Genomic DNA, 11,809 nt, shown 5'->3' on the forward strand with positions numbered 1-11,809 from the left:
CATGGTTCTAAAAGTCTTGCGTGTGTTGCAGAGCAATTCACCGCCAGAACAACAGGCGGAGTAACGTGTTTTGTTGAAGACGACCTAGAGAGTCACGTCTTTGTGTGGAAGTTGTTGGTTTGTTTGTTTATTTATCATAGACTTTATTGCCCCGTGCATCCACACTGCTGCTTTGCATCGCGGACACATTTGTCCCGTGTTTTCCTCCACAACTTTGTTCCCCTCGACCGGCGTTTGCGGAGATGCCCGCAAGGACTCAAGGGGGTCTTGCGTCTGCGTCGCTCTGAAAACGCAGAAGCATAAACTAGGCTTTACACGTTCCCACCGAAACACTTCCTCTTCACCTCTGAGGAAACAACCACAAGATGCAAAGAGGAACGACTTGAAACCAAAAAGTGACTTCTGCATTAATCCAAAATTAGACTACGGACACTTTTTAAATGTGGCGACAGTTAACAGAACGATGTCAGAGTGATCACATGACATGTGTGCATGCTTCATGTTCAGGAAGGAGTCCTGTGATGAAACACAAAGAGGCTCAAAGCTGCGTGAAGCCGGATCAGGACGAAACTGAGAGCGGTTCTGTAGAGTCTGCATGAGTCCTGATCTCTAAGTGATTAATAACTAATCAAACGTTCCTCACAGTAACGTCTGATGAACACGATCCCTTATGGAGGGAACCAGCATGCTGAGTCCTCACGTGATCTGGTCTCCACTAAAGGCTCAAACCTGCAGAGCTGCTGCTGTTCTCACACGTTCTCACCACAACGCTTCCTCTTCACTTCTGAGGAAACAACCACAAGATGCAAAGAGGAAGAAACTCATCCTCAGAGCTCCGACACGTCGTCTCTATGAGCACGACGAGGAAGTGACGCTGTGCAACCAGAGGAAGCAGAAGCTGCATCTGTGAGGAAGAAGCACTCGGTCAGACGCCTTGAGGAGCAGAGACACCATGGTGGAACTCAGAGGGACTCAAAGGACTTTATGTGTGATGCTGCTGCTGCTTCAGGCTGCAGGTAAGAACAGCAAACACACAGCAACTGTTCCACCAACGTGAGGAGAGTCCAACCGTCCACCTTCATGTCCAGTGTCCACTGGACTCTAGTGGAAGGACGTTTGATGCTGTTTGTTATCGATGTCTTCATCACGTGTGACTGGAGTCTAAACATCTGTATTCTTACCTCAGTTCTTTCATATGTGTCAATAGTAAGAGGACAAACCCCCCCTGACCGCCGCTTCCTCGTCAGAGCCGGAGATGACGTCACTTTGCCTTCTAACCGTGTGGATCAGGACAGATGTGACGGATCTGTTTGGCTTCACAGTCGTACTAATTTAACTGTGGAGCTGGTTACACTTGGGAAGATTAATAATAACGCTTTGATTCCAGAAGCTAAAACCAACAGACTGAGTTTGACAGCAAACTGTTCTCTGGTTATAAGAAGCGTCTCAGGTGAAGATGTTGGTCGTTACACCAACAGAGATTTTAATGAAGCAGGAAAACAACAAGGTCCAGATGGTGTGGTCTCTCTGTACGTGTTTACAAGTGAGTATTTACATGAAATCATTTCAGCTCAAACTATCCACACACTGAAACATTATTATCATTTAAATGATGAAGAAGTTAATGTTACTCTTGTTGTCTTTCTCACATTATGAACATCTTCACCAGTGGAGGAAAAGGACTACGGGGGTCTGGTTGTGTTTTCCTGCTTTGTGTTGAGATTCTCTGAGTGTGAACACACAGTAAAGTGGCTTTATGACGGCAAACAGACTGATGTGACGTCATCACGCGCTGCTTGTGAAGCCACTGTGACGTTTAAAGCTCCTCTTCATCAGAAGTCAAAGTATTATAAGTCACTGAGATGTGAAGTGAGAGACGATCAGAGCGGAAAAACTCTGCTGTTTGAAGCCTGCAGTCAGTTCTCATGTGAACAAACAGGTACGTTTGTGAAAAGACATCTGATGCTGTTTGTTAATCAGGAATCAGGAAACATTTATTGCCATAATATGTCAGACATGCAAGGAATTTGACTTTACATTTTTGCTTTTATCCAAAGCGACTTGCAAAACATTTGGAGCAGTTAGTTGTGTTGCTCAGGGACACGGGGCAGCTGGGACTCAGACCACCAACCTTGCGGTTCCCAGCACACCCTCTATTCCTGCACCACGGCGACACTTGGTGGTTGCGTAACAGCAGACAGTACGACAATGAACGACAAGACAACAGTGCACGAGGAATAAGATCAAATATAATGCTACGGGTTAGTTTAAAAATAAAGGAATAAAAGTTAGAAATGTTTAGAAATTAAAAATAAAGTGCACCAGCGAACAGAAAGTGACGTGTGCAGTGAGAAAGAAAGCGACCGGTGGGACGACAGAGTCAGTCAGTGGGGGACGGGAATCTGTCGATGAGCCCGACTGCCGACGGGAAGTCTAAGTCCTGATGGACCTCAGCCTCCTGCCAGATGGGAGGGGCACAAATAATGTCTTCATCACGTGTGACTGGAGTCTAGAGATCTGTATTCTTACCTCAGTTCTTTCATATGTGTCAATAGTAAGAGGACAAACCCCCCCTGACCCCCGCTTCCTCGTCAGAGCCGGAGATGACGTCACTTTGCCTTCTAACCGTGTGGATCAGGACAGATGTGACGGTTCTTATTGGCTTTACAGTCGTAGTGGATCAACTGTGGAGCTGGTTACACTTGGGAAGATTAATAATAACGCTTTGATTCCAGAAGCTAAAACCAACAGACTGAGTTTGACAGCAAACTGTTCTCTGGTTATAAGAAACGTCTCAGGTGAAGATGTTGGTCGTTACACCAACAGAGATTATGATGAAACAGGAAAACAACAAGGTCCAGATGGTGTGGTCTCTCTGTCCGTGTTTACAAGTGAGTATTTACATTAAATCATTTCAGCTCAAACTGTCCACACACTGAAACATTATTATCATTTAAATGATGAAGAAGTTAATGTTACTCTTGTTGTCTTTCTCACCTTATGAACATCTTCACCAGTGGAGGAAAAGGACTACGGGGGTTCGGTTGAGTTTTCCTGCTTAGTGTTGAGATCCTCGACACAAGTGTGTGAACACGCACCAGAGTGGCTTTATGACGGCAAACGGACTGATGTGATGATGTCATCACACGCTGCTTGTGAAGCCACTGTGACGTTTAAAGCTCCTCTTCATCAGAAGTCAAAGTATTATAAGTCACTGAGATGTGAAGTGAGAGACAATCAGAGTGGAAAAACTCTGCTGTTTGAAGCCTGCAGTCAGTTCTCATGTGAACAAACAGGTACGTTTGTGAAAAGACGACATCATTTTATTCCTCATTCAGTCTCCTCAGGTAGTAAACACTGATTTATTTCACCTCCTTTCTTGTGTCTGTGTTTCATATCATATTCCACTAAACCAAAGGAGGCCCATCGGGGGAGGACAACATTACACCACCTGCACCACCAGGTAGTGACGTCCTCCTCTCTCTCCTTGTTTTGGATGTTATATTAATATTCATGACTTATAAATGACACACGTCTGCACAGTCATTCATCCACATGTCTGAGTCCCACATGTTGCTCCTGGTGTTTTAAAAATCTCTCAGAGAAGCTTTGTGACGTTTGGATTCTGACTTGCAGGCTGGTGGAGGTTCATCATTCTGGCTGCAGCGACGGTGGTTGTTCTTGTTGTGTTGTTCTTCACATGGAAGAGATCTAAAGGTGAGAACATGCCGTCACTTCTATCAGGAACATTCACACACAGGAAACTTAACATGAAACTGATGCTTCTGTCCTTCAGGGAGAGAAACCCGGATGGACGTCAACGCCGTGAGTTTAAAACATGAAACCAAACGCTGTGTTTGTGATGATTCACTAGTTTATAAGAAGAATAAAGTGAGGCCTGTATCACCGAGTGAGTCCAACATAACAGGGATTCTTCTTCTCGTCTTCAGCACTGATGCTGCTTCATCTGCTCCCTTTGTCTCAGAGTCTCAGGTGTTGCTGCTCACAGGTGCAGCGTGAAGATGGAGACGAAGGTGCAGTGGTCTATGAAAACGTTGGAGAACCTTCAGCTTCTGTCAGACTCTGATCCACAGCTTCTAGATCCACGCGCAGAGACGGGAAATCAACCCTGTGACGTCAGTTCCAGTGTTTTATTTGGCATTTTAAGATAAAGGGTTTATATTGACATGTTTTCATTAATAGTTTCTCTGACATTCAAACTTCTTCCTGCTATGAAAGACACGGTGGAGTGACGTCATCCACGTGCTCTCATGATGAATTATGCTCCTTTGAGGTTAAACTTTGTCTCTTTTTCTTCTTCTACATGTCTGCTGTTTGTCTAACGTGTTTGATTCACATTGTTAATCTGAATAAAGTCGCTTTTATTGATGAGAAATATGAAACAAATCAAATAAGAATGTGCTTGATATGGACTCATCCGTTGTGTTTTGTTTAAGGGAACCAGTGAAAGTTCATATTCTTTATTTAAGTTCTACTCGATGACCCAGAAGGTAACGTGGTCCTCACGTTGTTTCTGTCCAGCAGAGACTTTACCTCCATCGCTCATTTTATGTTCCTGCTTCATCCACATCGACTCTGATTCAAATCCACTTAGAGAACACTTTGTTTACATTTGTTACACCATTAAAAAAGACTCAGTTGGAGATTCTCATTGGTCGATTCTTCCTCCTATTTTTCAAATTAAACAAACCAACTATATTTCTTAAAAGTCTTTTATTATTATTCAGATGCCACAAATTCCTTTATTGAATTGCCGTGAGCTGAGACCTAAAATCAAAAAGTGGCTTTAGCATTAATCCAAAATTGGACTATGGACACTTTTTAAATGTGACAATGTGACGTTCACTGTCAGGCACGTGCACAGACATTTTGGGGGCAGGTGCTCAAACCAAAACCAAAGGGCACAATCTAAGACCTACCTTTCATTTCAATAATTGAATTAAATTAAACAAAAAAGCCAGCTGAACATGTATGTACTTTTCAAATAAATTAGCATTATTTTGTCCATCGACAACCCATTACCCATAATCCTCTGCTTCCACTTTAAAATGCAGGTACACCTTAGCATTCCTAACCAGAGCCTGCTCAATTTACACATACTTGTTGAGGTTAAATAGACAGATATATGACGATCTCAAGCGATTAAATAAATGTATATTTATTCAGCCAACAGAACGTATAAAAAATACAAAAATACAATATTTAACGTGACATTAAGCCATGGTAGTTACAAAGACACTTACAATTATGTAATGTTATGTTATGTATTTAAGTAATATAGCGTTGTCTCTGAATAACTGCTCATGAATCACAATGACAGCCACGCAAATGAGGCGTTCACTGTCTAGTGGGACAAATGTAGTTTTGTATGGATTCATAATTTACAGTCAAAGTATAAATATTGAGCATTTGCATGTTGGTTTTAATCGAAATAGCCACGTCATTTTAAACTAAACACGAGTATTGTGTTGTAGCTACCTGAAACTGAAAAAAAGTATCTATTGATAGAATTGGCACAATTATTTGAAAGAAACCGAAGTCACCACATCTACATTCATGAGTGACAATCCCACAGAGTGATCTAAATACGTTTGAATTTCTTCCACTTAATCAAACATATACTACAAATTCCACACTTCTTAAAAAAACAATTACAATTAAAGAGCGATTGTCATTTTTCCGACATCCACAAGTTCAGCGTGAGTTTACGTCTCGTGACGTCATGACGCTCCCCCTGTTTGGTTTGCAGAGCCGCGCTGGAAGAGCCGTCATGGAGACACAGAGCGGCGACTGTAACGTCAAACCGGACGAGCAGCAGACGGGCGGGGGGGTAGAAGCGGTCCGGTCCAGATCCCACAGGTACATGAATCAATACAAAAATGAAGTTCACACGTCAGCGGCTCACCGCGCGCCTCCGGCACGCTGTTAGCGGCTCAAGTTAGCAGGCTAACGGTGCTAGCATTCACCTCCGCGCATGCGCACACCGCTCGCGTGGCAGCGGCGAACAAAAGCTGGACAGACGAGGGAAATTTAAAATAACTCCTCACACTGTCTTTGCTCCAATCCTTAAATACGTGTCCGGGCTTCGTTTACAGTGGCAGCACTTCATCGTGGATTTAGCATAACTTACTAACAGCCTTCAGTGTGCTTCGTGTTCATTATTAGGGCTGGTTATTATTAGCTTTGATATACGATTGGATGAAAGCTAATGCTAGCGTGGCTAACACTGAGGCTAACACTGAGGGCTCAGGTGTTTAGTTCATCTCTGGTCATCTCTGGGTCATTAACAGGATTAACTGTGTGTGACTGATGTGTCATTTTCTCACATGTAAACTCCAAAGCCTTTAAAAACAAAACTAGGTTAATAATTGACTTCACATATGCAAATAGCAGCCTATGGAAAGTGGATCCTTAAAGCACGCAGAGAGGATTCATCAGCTCTGTAGATAAACTTTATTCAAAATAGTCGTAGAGCGTCTTAAACCTTTACCAGCGGCCCCCGCCAAGTGATGACAGCCTTACTCATGTGAGCGGTGCCCCCCCCTCTGTGCCACGCTGCGTGCGGGGCGACGGTGTGATTTCCTGGGGAGGCCTGGCGAGTCCCCCTCCCTCCCCCTCAACCACACCGACAGCAGAGACCTCACTGCGGGGGGGACAAGAGAGAGAGAGAGAGAGACTGCAGCATCGTCTCCCCCCTCGTCCCCTCTGCAGGACAGTGCAGACAGACGTGATCGCCAGCACGCGGAGCAGCAGCACGGGGGCCGCTATGAGCTCAGAGGCATTTCTGATGGCGGCCGGCGTGTACAGAAACCTCCCATGATGCATTTCAGCTCCACGATTAGACCTGATCAGTGTTTAGTGCTGCTTCTGAACGAGCCCCACCTTTCCTGACGGCTCCCCCACAAAGAATACTCATGAAAGAGTCTGACTTCCCGTCCTCCACCCCAGTGGGAGCGGAGACGACTCCACGGACCGCGCGCCCCGCTGCCCTTTGACCCCGTCGATATCGCCGAGGAAGCAGCCCGCCAGCAAGTGCAAGACGGAGCCTCCGCTGCTGAGGACCAACAAGCGGACCATCTACACCGCCGGCAGGCCGCCCTGGTACAACGTCACGGGGACCACCTTCAAAGAGGCCTTCGTCATCGGTGAGCCACGCCCCCCCCCCCCCCTCCCCCGTCACACCGGACACGTCACCAGCCCTGTGTTCCATTAACGTGTGCTCCTCCCTGAAGGTCTGTGTGGAGGAAGCGCTTCTGGGAAAACCACAGTAGCCAATAAGATCATCGAGGCGCTGGACGTCCCCTGGGTGGTGCTGCTCTCCATGGACTCCTTCTACAAGGTCCCCCCCACCCCCCCCCCAAGATGTGATGAAGTATCCTCCATGTGTGACATTATGATGAAGTATCCTTCATGTATGTTATGACACGATGATGTATTTCTGTGGCCGTAGGTTCTGAACAAAGACGAGCAGGAGCTCGCGGCCAAAAACGAGTATAACTTCGATCACCCCGACGCCTTCGACTTCGAGCTGCTGGTCTCCGTCCTCCGGAAGCTGAAGAAAGGGAAGAGCATCAAAGTGCCGGTTTACGACTTCACGTCCCACTGCAGACGCAAGGAATGGGTGAGAGGCTGAGCGTCCGTTGTCTGGTATTAATTAATGTAATAACATTATAATATTTATATAAAATTAATGTATTTTATATACATATTTAATGGTGTATATATAATAATTTTTTACTAAAGCAAAAATTCAAGTGTAAAGTGTTTTAATTCAGCAACAAACACTATATCTGCTTGACAGTAAGGGTTGCTATCGGCAACCATAGAGAGGAACAGGCATCCCTTCGGGTACCACCAGTGGAAAAGTGCTTCTTCATCAATCCAACAACTTATCTAGTGATTGTTAGTGATATTTAAATATCAGGCTGACTTATAACTATCTATGAATTTGATCTGAATATAAGGCCAATAAAAATAGCAGCTATGTTTTTAGTCAATCAAAAGCCGGCGCTTCTTTGGTTGCCCGGCAACCGCTTCTAAAAGTTACAGTTCTAACAGTCGTGTTTGTTGGAGCAGTATAGTATATTGATTTTATAGTATTCAATATATTATTTGATAATAGTTGAGCTTATCTATCGTTTTATTTTTGTTCCTCTTGACAGAAAAAGGTGTACGGGGCAAACGTTGTCATCTTTGAGGGCATCCTGGCTTTTGCCAACAAGGAGCTGCTGAAGGTGAGAATAACATCTGGATCCGCCTTAAAGCTGCATTCTCTGCAGAGACCAGCAGGGGGCGACTCCTGGTCCGACAACGTCTATGACAAAATGACTACTCTCTTGATTCGTTCCCTTTTTATTTTGGCTTCAACATCATTTCCATCCAACAGTCATTGCGTCCTATTCTGTCCACCAGCTGCTGGACATGAAGGTGTTCGTGGACACGGACTCGGACGTCCGCCTCATTCGGAGGCTGAAGAGGGACATCTCGCAGCGCGGGCGGAACATCGGCGGCATCATCAAACAGTACAACAAGTTTGTGAAGCCGGCGTTCGAGCAGTACATCGAACCCACGGTGCAGTCGGCCGACATCGTGGTGCCCAGAGGTGGACGCACGCGTCATACCAGGACGTTCGTACGACGGCTCCACATGAGACGGCGTCTCTGAGTCCTTGTCCTGTTTGCAGGTGGAGAGAACTTCGTGGCGCTGGATCTGATTGTTCAGCACGTTCACAGCCAGCTGGAGAAGGTAAAGAGTCCTGTTGGGACTCAGCGAGCGGCTTCATATCGATTTGAAACAGTTCTCCTCCCTCTGCAGGTTGAACAAATGATGCTCAGCTTCACCACAATCTGCATGTTCTCATTAATGCTGCATCATAACAAATAAACATTTAGTTCTGCTTCAAATGTTTTTATGCCTTTTTTATTTTGGCGGGGTTTCATGTTGCAGGTGGACTTATTGGGTGTTTTTCTTCCCCTCATGTTTTCACCCCCCCCCCCCCCCCCCGCCTGGCTGGATGGCGTGTGACCTTTCCAGCGTGAGATCACTGTGAGGTATGAAGCCTTGTTTTTATTTCTTCATACTTTCAACCTTGTTTCATCTCAGAGAAAATCAATAAGAGTCTCGTTTTTAGCTTTTACTGATGAACGAACAAATCAGTCTGATCATTCTGCTCATTTTACCCAGAAAGCCTTTCACTCGGGTCTGATTGATCATCGTGAATTTCCTCGCTCTGTGATCTGCGCAAATACTTTGTCTTATTGTGAAAACACATTGATTAATGAACACAGAGACTTGTTACTTCCTGCTTCGTCCCTCTTCGTTAAAAAGAGAGAGATCCTTTTTTTTCAAATTGCAGCCGCAGGTCGACGGTTCTGCATCCTCGTGCTCATTGCTCAAACGCTCTTTCTTGTCTGGGACAGTTCTGGTTTTGATGCCCTTTGACCTCTTGGGTTTGTTGAAACCGTCTCTTTCCATTTCTAAAGAAGTCTTTTGTCTGGCGATTCAGAAGGAGCAACATAAAGAACGAAGGGATTCGAGCATCGCCTCTAATCACCCGTCTGACTCCACAGGTCGGCTCTGGCCTCGGCTCACCAGGGTCAGCCGTTACCCAGAACCCTCAGCGTGATGGAGAGCACGCCGCAGGTCCACGGCATGCACACCATCATCAGGTGAGGGAGGGGGCGGTATGTAGACCCTGCAGAGGTCGAGACATTCTGACCATCACGCCTCAAACTGATGCCACTTCCTTTTTGCCGTGTGTGCGTGTGTGTGTGTGTGTTGTTGTGTGCGTGCGTGTGTGTGTGTGTGTTGTTGTGTGTGTGTGTGTGTGCACGCGTAGGAACAAGGAGACTAACCGAGACGAGTTTATCTTCTACTCCAAGAGATTGATGAGGCTTCTCATCGAGCACGCGCTCTCCTTCCTGCCGCTCACGGTGACCGTTTTGTAAATGTTACGATGTAAATAACGGCGGTTCTCTGCGTCTGCGTTGCGGCGTCTTGGTTTTATCTCGATGTCGCCTCTTTTGAGTTGTGTCCTCACGTGTAACGTACCTCTTCCTTCCGGTCCAGCCGGTATCCGTGGAGACGCCTCAGGGCGGCGTCTACGAGGGCAAGAGGCTGAGCGGTAAAAGAGTAAGCTGCTTCTCCTCTCGCGCCCGGCTGCTTGTTGACCAGCTCGTCTTTGTTTGTTTGTTTGAGTTTTTGTTTGTTTGTGTCGTAGATCACAGGCGTCTCCATCCTGAGAGCCGGAGAGACGATGGAGCCGGCTCTGATGGCCGTGTGCAAAGACATCCGACTGGGAAAGATCCTCATTCAGACGAACCACGACACCGAGGAGCCGGAGGTCCGTGTGACCGTCGTTGTGTTTGAAGAAGAGACGACTCCCGTGACGTCAATAACCGACCGACCGGTAACTTCAGCTGATCTCTTGTGACGTCTTCCAGCTCCACTACCTCCGCCTGCCCAAAGACATCAGCGAGGACTACGTCTTCCTGATGGACAGCACCGTGTCCACCGGGGCGGCCGCCCTCATGGCCGTCAGAGTGCTGCTGGTAGGTCGATTTTAAATCAACCGCTGGCTGTGGCGATCAGACGGCGAGCTCTTCCTCTCTCTCTCTCTCTCCTCCTGAAGGACCACGACGTGGCCGAGGACAAGATCTTCCTGCTGTCCCTGCTGATGGCGGAGACGGGCGTCCACTCGGTGGCCTACGCCTTCCCCGAGGTCCGCATCATCACCACCGCCGTGGACAAGGAGGTCAACGACCAGTTCCACATCATCCCGGGCATCGGTGAGGACGCCGCCGCCTCCTCCTCCTCCTCAGTGAATCCACCTCCAGACCGTTTATTTTCTCTCCTCTTCGTCTTTGTGTCCAAAAGGTAATTTCGGGGATCGGTACTTCGGCACCGACGCGCCGTCGGCCCGGAGTGAGAGTGGGGAAGGGATGGACCTGTGAGGGTGGAGGAGGGTTGTTACTCCGTCAGGAAGGAGGATCTCTGTCTGCTCCTCTCAGACAGGACTCTGCAGAATTCAACTGGAAGACTTTCAGGATTTTCCCAGCGAGTGTTTGTAAATAAATAACGGACCGTTTAGCAGCAGTCGTGAAGACGTTTCAGGAACTAAGTTAGTTTCTGTAAATGTCTCCGTAGCCGCGTACTGTGAAGGTTTCACTGAAAGGACCAAGAAGAAACATTCAAATATTGTTTTTATTGTATGTTACATTGTTTACCAGAAGAATAACTGGTCATTTAAAAAAAGGTAAATCCTTTTAGTTGTCAACCATCCAACTGTTACATTATTCAATAATATTTCATTTAGCTGCTAACGTTACTTTCTTTGACCAAATGACACCGTGTGTCAAATTAACTTTTAAAATACAGAAACTGACTCGCTTTAATATGTAAATGTAATCGTTTTAATGAATTCTACTTCTTCGGTTATGTTTTGCATCCATTTATCAACTTACATAAGTAATATAATTGCGCTCAAACTTTGGCCATTAACAGCAGAATGTTTAGTTGTTTTCGGGAAGTGAAAATGTTATTTTTGTAAAGTCGACTTTACTTCTAGAACAGAATAAAAACATCAGCTTACAAGAACTTCTGAATGTAGTTTTGTGTTCTGGTGTTTCTCCACAGGGGGGCAGCAAAGGACGCTGCAGGAAATCAGGGTGTGCAATGACGCACTATACACCTACATGCTTTCTAACGCCACAGTGTAGCACGTCTAAAGTCTTAGTAAATTAACACACAGCTTGCTTTTTTATTTTGAGTTCATAGTATGTGGAATAAA

The 11,809-nt window shown here is 46.0% G+C and overlaps 2 protein-coding genes across 6 annotated transcripts; both read left to right on the top strand.

Annotated features, from left to right (window-relative positions):
- Positions 1 to 510: 510 nt before the first annotated feature.
- Positions 511 to 4,427, top strand: LOC120808272 (uncharacterized). Of its 5 annotated transcripts, XM_078093452.1 has the most exons (9): positions 511 to 1,016; positions 1,208 to 1,543; positions 1,670 to 1,939; positions 2,556 to 2,891; positions 3,018 to 3,296; positions 3,419 to 3,463; positions 3,637 to 3,717; positions 3,797 to 3,825; positions 3,986 to 4,427. In XM_078093452.1, the coding sequence occupies exons 1-9, from the start codon at positions 953 to 955 to the stop codon at positions 4,085 to 4,087; spliced, it is 1,542 nt and encodes a 513-aa protein (XP_077949578.1). In that variant the 5' UTR covers positions 511 to 952; the 3' UTR covers positions 4,088 to 4,427. The 5 variants fall into 5 exon arrangements, with proteins under 5 accessions (XP_077949578.1, XP_077949577.1, XP_077949581.1 ...); XM_078093451.1 differs by having other exon boundaries at positions 3,797 to 4,427; XM_078093455.1 differs by lacking the exons at positions 1,208 to 1,543; positions 1,670 to 1,939 and having other exon boundaries at positions 777 to 1,016.
- Positions 4,428 to 5,738: 1,311 nt separating this feature from the next.
- On the top strand, positions 5,739 to 11,616 carry LOC120808060 (uridine-cytidine kinase-like 1). Its single transcript, XM_040160651.2, has 15 exons — positions 5,739 to 5,880; positions 6,970 to 7,166; positions 7,254 to 7,360; positions 7,472 to 7,642; positions 8,184 to 8,255; positions 8,434 to 8,623; positions 8,705 to 8,766; positions 9,055 to 9,071; positions 9,591 to 9,689; positions 9,860 to 9,953; positions 10,090 to 10,152; positions 10,241 to 10,363; positions 10,464 to 10,571; positions 10,652 to 10,808; positions 10,897 to 11,616. The coding sequence occupies exons 1-15, from the start codon at positions 5,744 to 5,746 to the stop codon at positions 10,971 to 10,973; spliced, it is 1,674 nt and encodes a 557-aa protein (XP_040016585.2). The 5' UTR covers positions 5,739 to 5,743; the 3' UTR covers positions 10,974 to 11,616.
- Positions 11,617 to 11,809: the final 193 nt, after the last annotated feature.

The sequence above is a fragment of the Gasterosteus aculeatus genome, chromosome 18, assembly GCF_964276395.1.
Source record: "Gasterosteus aculeatus chromosome 18, fGasAcu3.hap1.1, whole genome shotgun sequence".
NCBI lineage: Eukaryota > Metazoa > Chordata > Actinopteri > Perciformes > Gasterosteidae > Gasterosteus > Gasterosteus aculeatus.